General features: G+C 42.9%; 1 protein-coding gene across 1 annotated transcript in view; it reads left to right on the top strand.

The window, feature by feature from the left end:
• LOC126188792 (uncharacterized) overlaps positions 1–18,979 on the top strand; it is a 419,373-nt gene that overhangs the window by 103,876 nt on the left and 296,518 nt on the right. Inside the window, exon 3 of the mRNA XM_049930406.1 lies at positions 17,234–17,366. Within this exon, the coding sequence (XP_049786363.1) occupies positions 17,234–17,366 (133 nt within the window). The remainder of the gene's footprint in view (positions 1–17,233; positions 17,367–18,979) is intronic.

Below are 18,979 nucleotides of genomic sequence, written 5' to 3'. Positions count from 1 at the left end.
AGTTGAGTTTTTATTTGAATATTTTTCAAAGTCAGTCTCCACCTAGCTGGTGACGGCGATACGTCGACATCCACGTCGTTGGTCCACAATCCTTCAACGTGCAGTCCAGTAATTATTGTAGTCCCACTGTTCCTCTTCATCGTAACTGGCGGTTGCGAATGTAAAAGCAACACGCGATGTTTGTAGAAATGTCTTAATTTGCGCATCTTCATGCAGCGACGAAAGTAAGACACGCTTCATTCAATTAACGCATGACGTATTCGGTACATCATAACGTTTATTAGCCGCTACTAGTACCAATTTCAGTTTTATGTTTTCCGTTCGGCTGCGATTCGGTACTGCTTACAGTACAGACGTCCGCAATAAGAATCCGAAGTCCGTTGTACGCATCAAATAATCCGTGTTGTGCACAGATGTCAATGTACAGTCAGTCCCAGCAATCTCGCGATGTTCGGCACACCGGCGTATATTCCCGATTCAGTTCTTACTATCAGTTCACGACGCTGAAACGCCGTACGGTATTTTTGTTTAATTTCGCTATCCCCGCTGTGCACTAAACAGTCTGTGGTGTCTGCAATCAAAACAGTGTACTTACAGCGTTCACGCAGCTTAGCGGTCTGCACATCATAGCTTTTAAGATCAATGTGCGGAGTAGCAGTTCCGACTAATAAGCGACGCGGCACATATTAATTTCTTGTCCTCGGTACACATCGAAATTACGAAACATATCAGCATCCAAACAGTTATTTTACATAGGTCACATTAGCACTCAGGCGGCACGACAACACCTCATTCTCGCTCACGACCCTTTGTCGTGCTTTTCTCTGTCCAATTATCGATATACTTCTATAGCGCTCAACACATCTCGCTTCTCATTACACTTACAAAAATTCCGAGTAACTCGATTTACGTTTTCCAAAAAAATTACAACATCACATTACTCTGTGCACGGAAAATGAATTAAGCGATATTTTAACAAGTGTGAAAACGTACAGCAGGGAACATGGAACTCACCGGATAGATCTGAGACACAAATCGGACCTATTGGACGTGAGGAGTTTCAGAGGCCCAAACATAGATACAGATAATTTTCTGGTATGGGCATGGGTGAGGGCAAGGATATCTAACGCAGCGAAAGGAGACCGACCCAGGGCACAGAAATATAATATAACGACTTTGGAATCAGTGGAAGTAAGAGAACAGTATCAGGAGAAGATAACTCGGATTCTGGAAAACGCTGGAGAATATAACAGTGTTGAAGATCAGTGGGAAGCGATAAAAACGACGGTGGAGACATCGGCGAGAGAGATACTTGGAACTGGGACAAGACAAGTAAGACCATCATGATTTGATACTGAATGCGAAGTAGTAACTGAAGAAAAGAAAAAAGCATATACACTCCTGGAAATTGAAATAAGAACACCGTGAATTCATTGTCCCAGGAAGGGGAAACTTTATTGACACATTCCTGGGGTCAGATACATCACATGATCACACTGACAGAACCACAGGCACATAGACACAGGCAACAGAGCATGCACAATGTCGGCACTAGTACAGCGTATATCCACCTTTCGCAGCAATGCAGGCTGCTATTCCCCCATGGAGACGATCGTAGAGATGCTGGATGTAGTCCTGTGGAACGGCTTGCCATGCCATTTCCACCTGGCGCCTCAGTTGGACCAGCGTTCGTGCTGGACGTGCAGACCGCGTGAGACGACGCTTCATCCAGTCCCAAACATGCTCAATGGGGGACAGATCCGGAGATCTTGCTGGCCAGGGTAGTTGACTTACACCTTCTAGAGCACGTTGGGTCGCACGGGATACATGCGGACGTGCATTGTCTTGTTGGAACAGCAAGTTCCCTTGCCGGTCTAGGAATGGTAGAACGATGGGTTCGATGACGGTTTGGATGTACCGTGCACTATTCAGTGTCCCCTCGACGATCACCAGTGGTGTACGGCCAGTGTAGGAGATCGCTCCCCACACCATGATGCCGGGTGTTGGCCCTGTGTGCCTCGGTCGTATGCAGTCCTGATTGTGGCGCTCACCTGCACGGCGCCAAACACGCATACGACCATCATTGGCACCAAGGCAGAAGCGACTCTCATCGCTGAAGACGACGCGTCTCCATTCGTCCCTCCATTCACGCCTGTCGCGACACCACTGGAGGCGGGCTGCACGATGTTGGGGCGTGAGCGGAAGACGGCCTAACGGTGTGCGGGACCGTAGCCCAGCTTCATGGAGACGGTTGCGAATGGTCCTCGCCGATACCCCAGGAGCAACAGTGTCCCTAATTTGCTAGGAAGTGGCGGTGCTGTCCCCTACGGCACTGCGTAGGATCCTACGTTCTTGGCGTTCATCCGTGCGTCGCTGCGGTCCGGTCCCAGGTCGACGGGCACGTGCACCTTCCGCCGACCACTGGCGACAACATCGATGTACTGTGGAGACCGCACGCCCCACGTGTTGAGCAATTCGGCGGTACGTCCACCCGGCCTCCCGCAGGCCCACTATACGCCCTCGCTCAAAGCCCGTCAACTGCACATACGGTTCACGTCCACGCTGTCGCGGCATGCTACCAGTGTTAAAGACTGCGATGGAGCTCCGTATGCCATGGCAAACTGGCTGACACTGACGGCGGCGGTGCACAAATGCTGCGCAGCTAGCGCCATTCGACGGCCAACACCGCGGTTCCTGGTGTGTGCGCTGTGCCGTGCGTGTGATCATTGCTTGTACAGCCCTCTCGCAGTGTCCGGAGCAAGTATGGTGGGTCTGACACACCGGTGTCAATGTGTTCTTTTTTCCATTTCCAGGAGTGTAGAAGGACACTGCGATCACACTGTACGAAGAGGTTAGTAGAAGAATACAAGGAAAACCGGAGAATTGAAAAGAGGAATCACCAATGAAAAAAAGAAAGAATGGATGAAAGCAAGTGTCAAAGAAATGGAGCTCATGAGAAGCAAAAATGAAATAAGAAAATTCTATAGAGACGTGAATGCGGCACTGAAGCCTTTTGGTAGCAAAACAAGCTTAATAAAAGATGAGACAGGGAATATAATAAGTGAAGGGAAGGGAATATGCGAAAGATGGCGCAGGTATGTTGATAGTCTCCTCAACCCTAGATTAACTAGACCAGAGAACTCAACAGACACGACTGGGGAAGAGGGCCCAACAACAACATTACCCCACCAAATATAGAAGAAGTGAAAACTGCCATGAAGAAATTGAAAAACAACAAGGCGGCAAGGACAGATGGTATTCCAGCTGAACTGTTTAAGCAAGGAGGCAGAGAGCTGGAACAAAGCCTTCTGAAAATGGTCTCCAGAATATGGGAAGAAGAGAAAATGCCCCAACAATATATGTCCCATATATAAGAAAGGAGATAAGATGGAGTGTGGCAATTACAGAGGAGAACACTACTTAATTTGGGATATAAAATACTCTCAAATATACTAAGCCTGTTTGTTTCACTAGGACTTCCTACGAAACAAACCCATTGACCAAATCATCACTGTGACTCGCGAAACGAATGATGCATTTCAGTTTTCAATCCACATAGTGATTTATTAATTTATTCGTCGCAATGCCGACTTTCAAATGAACATACAGTTATATTTAGCTTATTAAAATCACATCCTCAACAACTGATAAACTCCTGCAAAATTCCGTAAATTAACAACAAATATTTAAAAATACGACATTGATCAATTATCAGAAGAAAAAATATTGGCCGAGAGCATAAATACCTACAAGTCTGCCAATGACTGGTAAACAAACAGAACTTTTCCCTGGCATAAAAATGCTTTTCATTTCTTTTGCTTTGCTAGCAACTACATGTGCAATTGAATGATTGTTCATTACGCTGAATATAAACGTGGATGCGTTCCACAGTAAACGAAAACAGGCTGAGTTGTGCATGTTAATAGAAAAAACGCACTAAAAAGCGTGGGTTCGCTAAGCAAGTCTGCAACCAATTTGGGTAACACCATTGACTCCTATTATTTACCTTCAAAGAAGATCAACTGTGATAGATTTTTGTGGTTTCGTGTTGCCTGGATGCTCTATTCTTCATCTAATCTTGTTAAAAATACGAGTAATTAATTACTGCATTGTTTCGTATTGTAATTTGAAGCTTTCATTTGATGTGCTGTAAACTCAACTGTTTGTATGAAATGTAAAATTCTGCGTCCAGCTTCATTCTATAAACGTGTGTTTGATAGTTCTTTGTTACTGTACTGTTATTAATATTGCACTGACAGCGCAGAAACGTTCGTTTGTTCAATGTAGTGATGTCTTGATTAATCACTGTTCATTAATTCATTACTACAATGTTTGTCTTCTGTACATCCTTATGAACACCTATACTACTATATAACTACTAGGCATAGTTAATAGTTGTTACCAAAAATTAGACTACACATTATGTGTATATAGGTCCTATGAGCAAGTGTCTGGAAATGCATCGTTGCCACAGTAGATGGCGCAAGCGAATCGAAGTTCCTCTGACCATGTGCTATGAGTTCCTTTTGTGTTGTTGGCTGTGTGATTGATGCAGCATAGTGTAAACAGCAGAATGGTCTGTTATTCATGTTAGGAGCAAGCCGAGATTGTGTTTGTGTACAGCCAAGCAGACTGGAAAGGTCGAGGGGTAGCATGGCTATATCAAAGCAGGTACCCTCACAGACACAAACCACATCACACAACATTTCAAACCGTTTTTGGGTATTTGTGTGATCATGGTCCTTTCAGTCAAACGTCCAGGTAGGTGGCAGACCAAGCATACACCAGTTCCGGAGGACCGGGTGCTGCCTCGTCAGCGCCATCTATCGTGGCAACGATGCACTTCTGGTCACTTGTTGGTAGGATCTTTCTTCCTCCATTTGTAGTCAGGAACTCATACCTTCATCTATCAGTTTTATTAATGTTCACACTACACACACACACACACACACACACACACACACACACACGCACATATATGCTGACATAGGCTATATTTCTTTTTAATGTATGTGTTATATAAGTATATGAATATACTATATAAACAGAGAAGGTTGTGACTGATTTCTGACAAATGTTTACATGATGCTCTAATAAACGTTTGTATGCACATACACTACACATTTTTTTAAAAATATGCATGGTATATAAATATCTAAATCCATACTACTATACGAAAATGAGTCATAGTGTAAAGCCCCTAGGGGCTCACATCTCTTTTGTGAGTCTGTACGTGGCCACCAAGGTCTTGCAGTGCTACTTCCCTTTCTGTGCTCCAAGTCTAACTTTTTACTGTTCTTTTTCCCTCCCTATGTTTCCATAGGTGCTCTGCTTGGTGCCAGTTGTACTCAGATCTGGTCTGGACTTTGGACACTTTTTCTTACTTTTCAGCCTTCTACAACTTTTCATTATTAATTATATGGTCCCCTTATTGAGTTTGAATAGCTAGTTCTTTCTAAATTTTAAAGAAGCGCAGATCGTGCCGGAAGATTGCCCAGTGCAGTATATATTCCACCTCTGTGCCTTCCTCATTTCTTGCAACAGTAGTATGCCCAAAATTCAGCACAGTAGCCATTCCAATGTGTGTGTGTGTGTGTGTGTGTGTGTGTGTGTGTGTGAGGGGATCATCAAATATCTGTATGGTGGTAGCCACGTGACCATGCAGGGATCACACTGTTGATCCCTGAGCTGGCAATTCCCCACACAAGCCTAGGAGTATGCACCCGTCATGGTTGAGGCATAGGGAACCCGGCCAACAGTTTATTGGCCAGATAACCATTGTTGTGGCTGGGTGGTGCCCATGGGGATGACCCCTGTTCAAAGTGGATGGCACCAGTGTGGAAGATTCGCATATGAAGCGAATTAAACATTCTTCTGCTGGTGGGTGCACTGCCCCAGCAGTCTCTTCTGAAGCTGACATATTCAATGCATTGAGGTATGACTCCAAAATCTTCCCTTCCATGGCTATTCCATGGCAGAAACGTAGGGCTCTGGGACAAGATGACAAATACTTCCTTCAATACTTGATTTGTTCTATGATGAATAGGGATCCGTTTTTGACTATAAAACCTTTGCTATTCATTGAACGCCATGGACAGGTTTGGGGGAAGTGAGAGCGATTTAAAAAAGGAAAAATGATTCCATTCTGTTTAAAATGGCCTCCCTGACTCAATCATCGGTCCTGCTCACCTGCGACAAGCTGGGTGGAACTCCTGTCACTATAACCTCCGATGACAGTCTGAATATGGTTTAAAGTATCATTTCCCACCGAGATATCCTTTTTCAGACTGATGACGTGTGAATTCTAATTTGGTGAGACGAAGAGTGCATTCTGTCTGTCATCAACATGGGCCATAAGGCAAAAGAGTGCATATGGGACCATTCATCTTTGCCTTTGAAGGTGACTCTATGCCTGAGATGGTCAAAATGATGCTTTACTGCTGTGATGTCAAGTTGTGTATCCCTCCCGCACGCGCCCCCCCCCCCCCCCCCCATGTGGTGCTACAAGTGCATACAATTTCTACACATTTCTTCTCATTGCAATGCCAGCCATGTCTGTAGAGATTGTGGTTGTCAGTTGCATTCGAACGCCCATTGTACATTTCACCCCATCTGTGGGAAGCACCATTCCCCTTTTTCACCAGATTACACCGAAATCAAACGTCAAAAGAAAACCCAGGAATACAAGGTCGTTGCCTGCTGCTTCCTCCACAGCCCCTTTGGCTGCATCGACTATTTATCTTGCCAGGAAGTGCTCCCTTGGGATGCTTCCTTTCCAGGACACTGCTGATCTGCAGGCAGATGCCAACTGATGGCTGAAGGAGCCACAGGTTGCAGGTCATAGGACATTGCATTCCTACTCTGTCCCAGAAGTGGGTGCAGAAGATCCGTTGCAGAAGTCTAAATTCTCTAAAGACAAGGAGCAGTCCTCCAAACAGAGGGAGATTTGGATGGTCCTTATGTTGCCATATTCTGCTTCTGTATCCAAGGCAGTGTTCAAATGGTTCAAATGGCTCTGAGCACTATGGGACTTAACATCTGAGGTCATCAGTCCCCTAGAACGTAGAACTACTTAAACCTAACTAACCTAAGGACATCACACACATCCATGCCCGAGGCAGGATTCGCAAGGCAGTGTTCCTGGTGGCCCTTATGGTGCCAGACGCCCCCCCCCCCCACACACACACACCAAGCACCCTGATTCGGAACAAATGTGTATTGATGGTGTATGTTCACAACCAGTGGCAGCATATGGCACTGAGGCATGACCGACCCCCTTTGTCCCTTAGCGCCCCTACAAGATACTGGTAGCATGATCCTCTAATGGAACTGTAGCGGTTTTTTCCATCACTTGGCTGACCTATGACGTCGTCTGTGCACTTACCCTATTTTTTGCATCACTGTCAAGGAAACTTATTTCCCTGCAATGCAGACTTGCTACCCTCTACAGCTATTTGAGTTGTTTTAGGAATGGCACTGACTACGAATCTGTTGGTGTTTGGACTCTGTCTGCAGCAGACACATGCCACTCAACATGACTCTGGATGCAGTGGTTGTTCGTGAGAATACATCTCTGGAATTTACCATTTGTAATGAGTTTCTCCTGATGCTGAGGTGTCCCAGAAACATTGCCTGTACTGTTTCCTCAATTTCCTTCACCATTCCAAAGACTGAGTGGCTTCAATACCTGAAACCCTTTGTGGGGTGGAACTACAATCACTGATCATCACAATGAGTCTCACTAATGTTCTCTGCAAGTTGGCCAAACGTATGGTGAGCTGACAGCTCTGTTAGTACTTTGAGTCTTGAGGTCTTTTGGCTCCATCCCAGGACGTTTTTCGCCAGGGCTCTTTTACTCCTGTTAATTTGGTCTGCCTAGAGTCTGTTATTCCGCCATCTTATGCCTGGCATCAACCAACCTCTTATCACTGTCTTCTTTGACTTGCATAGGGCTTATAACACAGGGCCAACTCTCGATTTTCGTCTGGATTTTCTTGTCTCGCCTTACTTTCCAGATTCAAGCTGGGGCTACCCACAACATTCCCTATACACAAGAGAAGTCCCACATGGCTCTGTATTGTGACCCTTTTTCTATTGGCTATCTCCAGTGTCTATCAATGGTCTAGCTGCAGCTGAAGGGTCTACAGTGTCACCATCCATGTACGCTGATGACTTTTGTATCTACTATTGCCCCTAGATGTGGGCAATCTTGGCCAATCTTGGGCTCCTACCAGTACCTTGCAGTTTTCTGCCACCAATACATGTGTCATTCACTTCTATCAGCATTGTACTGTCCATCCCCAACCAGAACTTAATCTCAATGAACAAAAGCTCAACGAGGTGGAGTCTTACCGTTTTTTGGGACTGATCTTTGATGCCTGTTTGATGTGGCTGCCCATCTTTGCCAACTTAAGCGAATGTGCTGGTCACACCTTAATACTTTTCGCTGCCCCAGTTACACCAATTTGGGTACAGATCACTCTACACATTTATGGCTCTATAAAGTTCTAATCCTGTCACATCTTGATTAGGGGTCCAGTGTATGTGTTGCCTTCAGTATTGCATATGCTGGACCTGATACACCATTGCAGGTGCCCTTTGGACCAGCGACAGCTTACTCGTTGAGGATGGCGCCCTCCCCTACAGATGAGGCACCAACAACTGCTGCTCACTTGTGCAGTACACATTCGCTACTTCCCAGAATACCCGTGAGATCTACTACACACAACAGAGGCCAAGGTCTGGCGTCACAATTGCAGTTCACATAGAATGTCTCTTCCTTTAACCTCATCTTCCCCACTGTTGTCCCTTGTTAGAGAGAAATCGTGTGTGCCCTCATGGTGTGCACCACATCCTCAGATCTGTCCCAACTTCTCGTTATGGCTTTCTGTCGCCTGTTCCTGGACGTCCTTGATGTCTCAGACGTAGTATACACTGATGCTCTATGGTCGATAGATGAACTGGTTTAGCCTATAGAGATTTAAGATGCATTGAACTACACACCCTGCTGGACAGATACAGTGTGTTCACTACAGAATTAATGATCATTGCTTGAGCCTCAGGCATCTATGTTCTTGCACTGGCGAGTCGTTCTTAATCAGCAGTGACTCCTTGAGAAATCTTCAGGCTGTCGACCAATGCTACCCTCGACTCCCATTGATAGAGACAACCCAGGACTTCCACCACAGTGGATGGTCAGTTATCTCTGTATGGAACCCAGGACACGTTGGAATTCCAGGGAATGAATATGCCAAGTTGGCTAAGAGAATGTCAACTTTGGAGATGGGGGTATTGGAAATTCACCTTCGGCTGAGAGCACACTGTCAGTTTTTTAAGACTTAGAATGCGTATCGGTGTGCCCTGGTTTCTCCAAATAGACTGAAAACCGTAAAGGAGCCCATGACAATGTGGCAGTCTTCCCTTTGTGCTTCTCTCAGAGAATCTACTATCATCCATTGGCTTCAAATTGCCACACTTGGCTGAACCACAGCCACATCCTCCGACATGAGCATCCACCTTACTGTTAGCGTGGTGGCCATCTCACAGTAGTCGCGGTAGTCCTACTGGACTGGCCTCATTTGGCCACCTTATGACGATACCTTAAACCTGCCGACACACTACCTGTGGTGCTAGCAGCGACGCCAGAGCTGCTGATTTGGCTTTACGTTTTACCCATGCAAGCGATTTTCGTCCTCTCTGTGATGTAGGGTTAACTAGGCTCATCGACCATTTGAGACGCTTGGGGGGTGCGCTGACGCCTGCTCTTACACAAGGAACCCATGGCTTCCCTTGCCTGGTGGTCTGGCCTGGTCCCCACCCTCCCCACATTTTTAAATCTTCTTGTTCTTTTACATCTGTCGTTGATTGGCAAACTCGTCGTCATTGTTTTCTTTCTGGGATTTCATCCCGTCCGTGTAGCTAGTTTTCTTGTTGTAATGGAGGGTGAGGAAGTACCAGTCAGACGCAGAGGTGTTGTTCCCAGTTGCGCAACATATCCCAGGGAACTCCAGCCACTGTCTGGTCAGGGAAGCTTTCCCACCCTCACCCTTTTACCCCTCTCTAACTTATACTTGCTTCTTTCCCTTGGTTTTCTTGATTGTCAGGTACAGTCGCGTCCTTGAGGTTTTTCTTTTACGTCCTTCCTCTCTGGGGACTATTCGTAGCTTAATACAGAAAGGAACGCCATCAATTCATCCATCCATAATTTAACGTTGTTACGAAAAAATCTAGAAAAATTCTTGACATATTTACTTCAAATTTTTACACAGGTTCTTAGTTTCATCTAACAGCTGTGCTATATGGTCCAGAAATGAATGTCTGGAATATATTTTGGCGTTTTAGAAATTTTCTTACTTTTACTAATGGCAGATATGGCCTATATGACCAGATGACTGGTATTTCATACCAGCCTGATGTCTTTTGACATATAAATAAGTTATTGTAGCTCCAAATGGTATAAGGCTGAAGTATGGAACGTATAATGATAAAATAAAAATTATTATATTCGAATGGCGGCAGTATCATTCAAAAGCAATTATTCTTTTTAAATTGATATCCAATAGGATTTTTTCTCTTCAGATTTTTTAATGTTTCAGATTTTTAATTGTTTTTATCAGCCTAACAACATTGGTGTAGGCATAAAAACGTTTTCCGAGAACATTTTACTGCTTTATTTCCTAATTTATTCATCATATTATTGGATAAATAACGGATTTAAAATATACTAAAACATAATTTCAGACCATCAACTTACAAAATATTCCACACCTGTAATGATGTTAACAATACACAAAGGTTTACTTTGAATACTTAGATTTTATGTATTTCAGTAATGTACTTACAAAAATGTTTATTGAGTGTCCATTTCATTTCTGTGGTTTAGTAATGTTTTTGTGTCACCTGTAAAATTTATTTCTTATGGCATTACAAGCATGCAGACTTGCCAACTCACTTGTAAAAAAAAGTCAGAGTTGCCTTAGTCCTTATGGATAAGGTCCCGTGCACCCCGGTGTTTGTTACTGTATCAATGGGACATGTAAAAGAACTACAGTACTTACATAACTCTGTCGGTGGAAATTCACGTTGACAGCTATGCAGAAGGCCTTTTTTTGCAATAGTTACGTCGTATTAAGGAACTCGTGAAAGAATGTGAGTGGAATGCGGTAGTAAATACCGCAGAAGTCGATAACGTCAGATGATGAAGTAAAAAGAATTTTTGCTTGCTCGTATTAATCTAAACACAACATAAATAACAATTATCTTTGGGACAACGTAATTTTGACAGCTGGGTATAGAAATTATGAAGTTTTAGACACAAACAAATTGATGGACCTCGCATGCGTGTCCCATTTCAAGAAGAGAGAAAATAACGGAGGACTATTGGTCGATATCATTTCGACACAAGTAGGGCAGCAGCGATATGAAAGGCGAGAGAGCGAATACATTAGGAAGACCACGTGACTCTTGAGATAACAGCGTGTGATTAACGGACAGAGCAGGGCTACAATACTGTGTAAAGACACAACACGAGGTCACAATGGTAGTTATGTTAAACAACGACTTACGAATGTGTGGTGATGCTACAAAGTCTTCCATACAGCGTCATCTGTTCACAATGCTACACCCATACCACGACCAGTAAGCGGTATTCGCCAGCCCAGCAGTGAGGTTATGTGATCAGTAATACTTTGTCACATGGTGTTACTTTCTATTTTAATTAAAAGAGGTTTGTGCCTCGGGTTCACAGTAAGATGTTCTTCAGTACTGAGAATATTACGCACCAGTTGTAGAAAATGTGTGATTTATTTTCCACATTTTGCGAGTACACTATCACATTATCGAGTCTGTAAAGTTGACATGGGATGGGATAATGTAGTCCTAAAACATGTTATGTTAAATAAATCACACATTTTCCACGTCTGATGCATAATGTTACAAAAACTAGCCAGTCTTTCTTCATCTATGGCATTATTGAGAGGGATCTCCCAGCAATAATTTCAAAACTTAATGTTATAAGTGTCTTGTTTCAGTGTTGACAGTTCACCTAAGCTGCTGACAGAATTCAGAGAACAATTGGTGAACTCGCTGACACATCTAATAAATATCTTCCACTGCCATGGAGAGTTCTCTGAACTTTTTAAAATCACTGAAATCCTACTGGTGTATAAGAAGAGAATAAAATGGTTCAAATTGCTCTAAGCACTATGGGACTTACCTTCTGAGGTCATCAGTCCCCTAGAACTTAGAACTACTTAAACGTAACTAACCTAAGGACATCACACACATCCATGCCCAAGGCAGGATTCGAACCTGCGACCGTAGTGGTCGCGTGGTTCCAGACTGGAGCGCCTAGAACCGCTCTGCCATTGCGGCCGGCTAGAAGAGAATAAAAACTGACATGAGGAACTGTAGGCCAATATCATTAAATTCAAAGCTTGGGAAATTGTTAGAGAAAGCGATATTAAATCAATATGAGACTTTTTCATCAAACATAATCTATTTAACAAACTCCAACATTATTTTAGAAAAGAAAGATCTACTGTAATGGCAGCAGTAGTTTTTATAGATGAAATATTGAAGAAGTTACATGAAGGAGAGAAGGTAACAGGCACATTCCTGGATATGAGTAAATCTTTTGATACTGTGAATCATACAATACTATTGGATAAATTAGAAGAGTATGGGATGAGAGGGGTAGCCTTACAACTACTTACCTCCTGAAACTTCCTAGCAGATTAAAACTGTGTGCCGGACCGAGACTCGAACTCGGGACCTTTGCCTTTCGCGGGCAAGTGCTCTACCAACTGAGCTACCCAAGCACGACTCACGCCAGCTCCTCACAGCTTTACTTCTCACAGTACCTCGCCTCCTACCTTCCAAACTATACAGAAGCACTCCTGCGAACCATTTCATATCAGCGCAGACTCCTCTACAGAGTGGAAATCTCATTCTACTTACCTCCTGTTTGAAAGACAGGAAAAAGTGTGTCAAGCTAACTTATAAAAGGAATGAACAATTGCTAACAACCAAATCAGACCTCAAGATACTTCAATGTGGTGTGCCCAAGGAAGTGAACTGGGGCCTACCCTGTTTCTTGTGTATGTTAACGTTTTAATTGAAACCCAAAAAAGGCAGTAAAAGCGGTAGCTGAGATAAACAGGAGAGAGCCTTGTAGAGAAATCTTCTACTCTATGTACGTCCTGCAGGCAATAATGTTTGTGAAACAAAACTGAGAATTTAATGTAAGAAACAGTAATGTGCATAGGTACAATACGTGGGGAAGGGAAAATTTTCACAGAATTGCAAGTGTAAAAAAAAAAAAATAAGGAAAAAATAGGCTGCAGACCGTAGTCCACATACAATAGGAACCATCTTTTGAAACAGACTTTCATCTGACCTTAAGACAGCTAATTTAAACGCTTTAAAGAAAAAACTTAAGCATTTATTAATAGGGAAAAGATGTTTTTCAGTAGAAGATTTCAAGTTGTACTAGATCATTGTAAAACAGTTATATAGCACAAGTTTGTGTTTGCAACACAAAATTGATAATTTCTGATCTTCACACACAATATAAATGTATGTGTTTATATTTCAATTTGTAAAGTCTCTCTGTAAAACAGCGTATATAACAAAAGTTTTTGCAACAAGAAAGGATAATTTCTGACCTTCACTATTGATATCAATGTGTCCAGCTACGTATGTTAACTAAATCCTTGTATGTGTGAACTAAAATCTGTGACACTGTCCGATAATTGATCGTCATATGGGCAGCAAACAAACAAATAAACAAATTAATATTCACAGTACTGACGATGAGATGATGTAGTTCTTTTTGATGCAATCACCATATATTAATAGGAAGAAGCTTCCATTTTTACGTTTGTTTCATTAATCATTTGTAATTTTTGCACATTATCTTTCACCAAATATCAAACAGCACCAGGTTTCACCCTCTCCCTTCTCTCATCGTCATGATGCAGCATATGCATCGCATCACATTGTACACTCGCTCACACTTCACAAATACACGTAAGACAAAACTCTCCCATACCCGCAAGGACTGGGGCCATTGTGCATGATAGAAGAAAACCCTTTCTGACTCGGCAGCTGAGAATTTCGTAAGTCGAAATTTTTGGTAGCCATGTGCGATTTTTGGATACGATAACCTTTTACAAAGGCCCGGAAACTGTTTGTGTGAAAAGCCAGAAAGTGATGTAGAACTATTGTTCGTAGCCTACAGTCCACACGTTCACCATTTAGCTCGTCGAAACAGAAATAAAACGTTCTAAGTCTCTAACGTGGAGGAGTCACGAACCATGATGACAAACAAAAGTCTACTGTCGTTAAACTAAGCAGTATGTGCTGACACAAGAATTAGTTTGGGAAAATCATAAAAGCTTTTCCTACAGTACCCAGCACTTGACACGGTCGAGATACGATGTCGACTCATTGTTCCCAAGTACGTAAAGTTTATTGCTTGCCTTAAAAGTAGGGAATAATCTCAGAGACTTGCTACGCGACTTTCTGTAACACGGCAGGCAGCACACAAAACAGAACATCCAAAACGAAACACGGGCTTGCCAGTCAATTATGGCTCTAAGCACTATATAGGGACAACATTTGAGGTCATCAGTACCCTAGACTTAGAACTACTTATACCTAACTAACCTATGGACATCACTTACATCCATGCTGGAGTCGAACCTGCGACCGTAGCAGCAGCGCGGTTCCGGACTCAAGAGCCTAGAACCGCTCGGCCACTGCGGCCGGCTTACCAGTCAATCATTATTCCAATTAGGTTCGCTTTTACACAGTTTCACAATATGCATAATTCGACCGAAAAACAATAAAGTCACTCGTCATTTATGCCATCCGGGGGTTGAGTACACACAGACGCGGGCAGAACTACAGCACATCCTATAGAGGAGCGTAATGTATTTCCGTATGACCGACAACGACCGAACAGCATCCTGAGTCCAGGATAGTTCGATCTTTACATATTCTTGGTGCGGGTGGCGAAGGAACCATTCAGTCCAAAACTACTTCCAGCGTCGTGAGCAGTGCTCGCACAGCACCCTTCTTGACTGTGAAACTATTTACATCGTTGTTAGTTGAAGACCTACAGAGATTACAATTTTTCTGTAAGTAAATCTATGCTCTGTTTCTGCTGTATAAAAATCTCAACCTTGTAGATTTTGAACTTTAATCTGCAAAATTTTTCAGAGGTAGATAATGGCCTCTGAACTGTCTCTTTGCAGTTTTTGTACCTTTATCGGTTTACAGAATCATAGTGAAAGGTGGTACATTTTCTATCAAATACAGTGCTGTCATTTAAGCTTTGTGTCTTATATACTAAGGTTGGTTAATCTAAATCGTTGCCTCAGTTTTTGTCACAAAAATTGTTTTTTGCTTAATAATTGAAAAAGCAAAAGAGGTAGCTTCATGAAAACCTCAACACATTGTTTTTATAACCAACTGAACCCAATCGTAAAAGAACAACCTAGTAAGTTTAATATTAGCAGTTTTAAAATTTCGAAAAAAACTTTATATCTGAAGGAACTAATTATCAGATCATCCTGAGACTCGAAACCTGGACATTGACTTAGTGTTACATAATGTGGTCAAATTTTGTAACAACATTTAAACATTTAATTTTATATAAGATTATTATGCAGACTCTTTGTCCATTCACTGCATGTATGAGGGTCGCTACATGTTTGAAAGTTTTACAGTGTGTAGTTACATCCTTTAGGAACAATATTTTCATTTCTCCACATAATTTCCATCCCTCTCAACTGCCTTACACCTTATTGGAACCAGCGCCTGTATACCCGCACGGTAAAATTTGGGACCAACCTGTTGGAGCCAATGGTTGGCAGCGTGCGCAAGCGAGTTATCATCTTCAAACCTTGTTCCACGAAGAGGGTCTTTCAGTTTCCCAAAGAGATGATAGTCACATGGAGCCAAGTCAGGACTGTAAGGCGGGTGTTTCAGTGTTGTCCATCCGAGTTTTGTGATCGCCTCCATGGTTTTTTGACTGACATGTGGCCGTGCATTGTCGTGCAACAGCAAAACATCCTGCTTTTGGCGATGTGGTCGAACATGACTCAGTCGAGCTTGAAGTTTCTTCAGTGTCGTCACACATGCATCAGAATTTATGGTGGTTCCACTTGGCATGATGTCCACAAGCAAGAGTCCTTCCGAATCGAAAAACACCGTATCCATAACTTTTCCAGCAAAAGGTGTGGTTTTGAATTTTTTTTATTCATGGGTGAATTTGCATGATGCCACTCTATTAATTGCTTCTTCATCTCTGGTGAACAATGATGGAGCCATGTTTCATCACCTGTCACAATTCTTCCAAGAAATTCATCCCCACCATTCTCGTCCTGTTCCAAAAGTTGGCTGCATATCGTTTTCCCTGTTTCTTTGTGAGCCATTGTCAACATCCTGGGAACCCACCTGGCAAAAACTTTTTTAACGCCAACACTTTCAGTATTCTGCAGACACTTCCTTCCCCTATCCCAACGTAGCGTGATAATTCGTTCACTGTGATGCATCTGTCAGCATTCACCAATTCGTTAACTCTTTGCACATTGTCCGGAGTATGTGCAGTACGAGGGAGCCGCTGCGAGAACAATCCCCAATATTGCCTGCCCGCTTTCATCACATAAGCTGCTTGCCCACCGACTAACTGTACTGCGATCGACAGCAGCATCTCCATAGACCTTTTTCAACCTCTTGCGGATGTTTCCCACTGTCTCGTTTTCACAGCACAGGAATTCTATGACAGCACGTTGCTTCTGACGAACGTTAAGTGTAGCAGCCATCTTGAAGACATGCTGTGATGGCGCCACTCACGGGAACAGGTTGAACTAAGTTTGAAAACAAGCGGGAAGGAAGATCTACACACTGTAAAACTTTCACACATGCAGTGTGCATTTGATTTGGAGTGACCCTCGTATTAGGTGCTGCCGTCTCGATCTTTGCCGAGTGGCGGAAAAAAATCGTTTTCTTTCTCGCCGCACTAGACATCGATAAGTGCTTGCTTCCCCACAAGGTCTCCCAGCCAACAATGTCACACGACATTGCTTTTTTACCAAAGATCAACAGAGATTATTTCTATAAAGGATTATTTCGTCGTATGATTTAGAAAATGTGTTGTCAGTTCACTAGTTTGCTAGAACGAGTCCGACCGTTACTACAATGGCTGCTGCCCTCTCTGTTGTCGCAGGGGGAGCACCTCATTTGGCAGCTCCAGCGTCAGCGTCAGCACCACGGGCAGCGGTGATGCAGAGGGGGAAGCGGAGGCAGAGGCGGAGGTGGACGCAGAGGCAGGAGCGGCTGACGTCACTGGCCCCGACCAGGTGAGTGCTGTCCATGGAGGTAGAATAAGGGGAGATTGCGCTACAGACTTAACGCTATACTTTGTTTTGAAGCCAGTGAGCGGGGCCTGCCGCCATCTTGGATCCCCCGAAACATTAGCAGACAAGTGTTTACAATTGCTTCTTGTTCGTTATTTCTGTCGTGTGCACGCGATATTTGTATTATATAGTAAATGTTACACTGTTTTAGTGAACAACACAGCATAAGGAACGCAACTTCAAACGTTTTTCTGGTCTTAAATGCGCATTCGATACAGTAATACGACATGAAAATATGACATTTCTGGCCTCAGTACTGAAATTCGTTTTTGTTTATATACTTCGAATAACCGAGAAGTATGTGCTATGAAAAGCGTGCTTTCGTAATCCATTTCTATTCACTTTCATTGTTTTTGTGTCGATAATTCATAAAGCCAGAACTCCAAAAGCAATGATTGATAGTTTAGAGGTACCGATTTGTATTCTTTGCATTTTCAAGTCAAATGCAAATTTTAAATGTTCAAGTTTGCAAGAAACTTACCTTATTTCCTTTGCTGTCCCATAGATGTATGCAGGGATGATATAAACAAGTCAGCTGCCATGTCAACAAAGTGAAAGATTCGTTAGATTCCGAAGAAAAGAACTGAATTTAAGATTGTCAGGCCCATTGTAGTTTGCACATCTGCTTTGTTTTTAAATTGTTCCTACCAAGTGACATTCAGTGTGTCAAATAACAGCAATCTGGACGGTAACACAACAACGCAGTGATTAATGTAATGATCTAAATAACCTGGACTTAGATAGGGAACTTTGCTTTAACATAATATGTAACCCTTTAAGCACTTACAATTTAACCACTGTAACACGTGTTCCACACATTTTACTGAAGATTTAATTAACTACACGTAGTTACATTACTTTCATATTAAATGATTGCATTTTAAAGCATTTGTATCCATTTCCAGGATATTTCTTGCCAGGACTTTTCAGTTACTTGGGAATAAGCGCAAGTATGGACATAAACCATGAATCGAGTGGCAAGCTACAACATATTCGTGAAGAAACACGAAGACAAACAATGAAAACCAAGTGTATTGCTCACCTCCAGAGAGATCTTCGCGTTGGGTTGATAGGAAATCTAAAGTCAAATCACAGAAATAAAACCATACTGTAGAACTTTACAGTGCATCAGAATTTCAAGTATATATATAAGAAAATAGCGCTTAAATAAATCCAATTACGAATGAAATGTGATTTGTTTAAACTTTAGACTGCAATCAGAACGATTAGTACACCCGTAAGCGACGCAAGCCGGCAATTTTTATCGAAACACTTCACGACTACACGGAATCAAACCACCAGAAGCGAATGTTTTAGGGTAGCTAACATGGCGGATCTTCATTTGGGTCGGCTTCAAGTTTGTGACGTCATGAAAACTCTTATTTTTTACCTCCATGGTGCTGTCTCAGGTCCACTTCTATCTTTGCCACAGAATACTATACGCCGTTCTAGGAACGAGTTGATGGATAGAAATACAGTGAGGAGTCAAAACATTATGACCACTACCCGCTGCGAGATTGAACATCGCCTGGTGGCATTGCGGATACATACGAGGG

This window comes from Schistocerca cancellata, chromosome 5, assembly GCF_023864275.1.
Source record: "Schistocerca cancellata isolate TAMUIC-IGC-003103 chromosome 5, iqSchCanc2.1, whole genome shotgun sequence".
In the NCBI taxonomy this organism is placed as follows: domain Eukaryota; kingdom Metazoa; phylum Arthropoda; class Insecta; order Orthoptera; family Acrididae; genus Schistocerca; species Schistocerca cancellata.
This window is presented reverse-complemented; position numbering and strand designations above follow the sequence as displayed.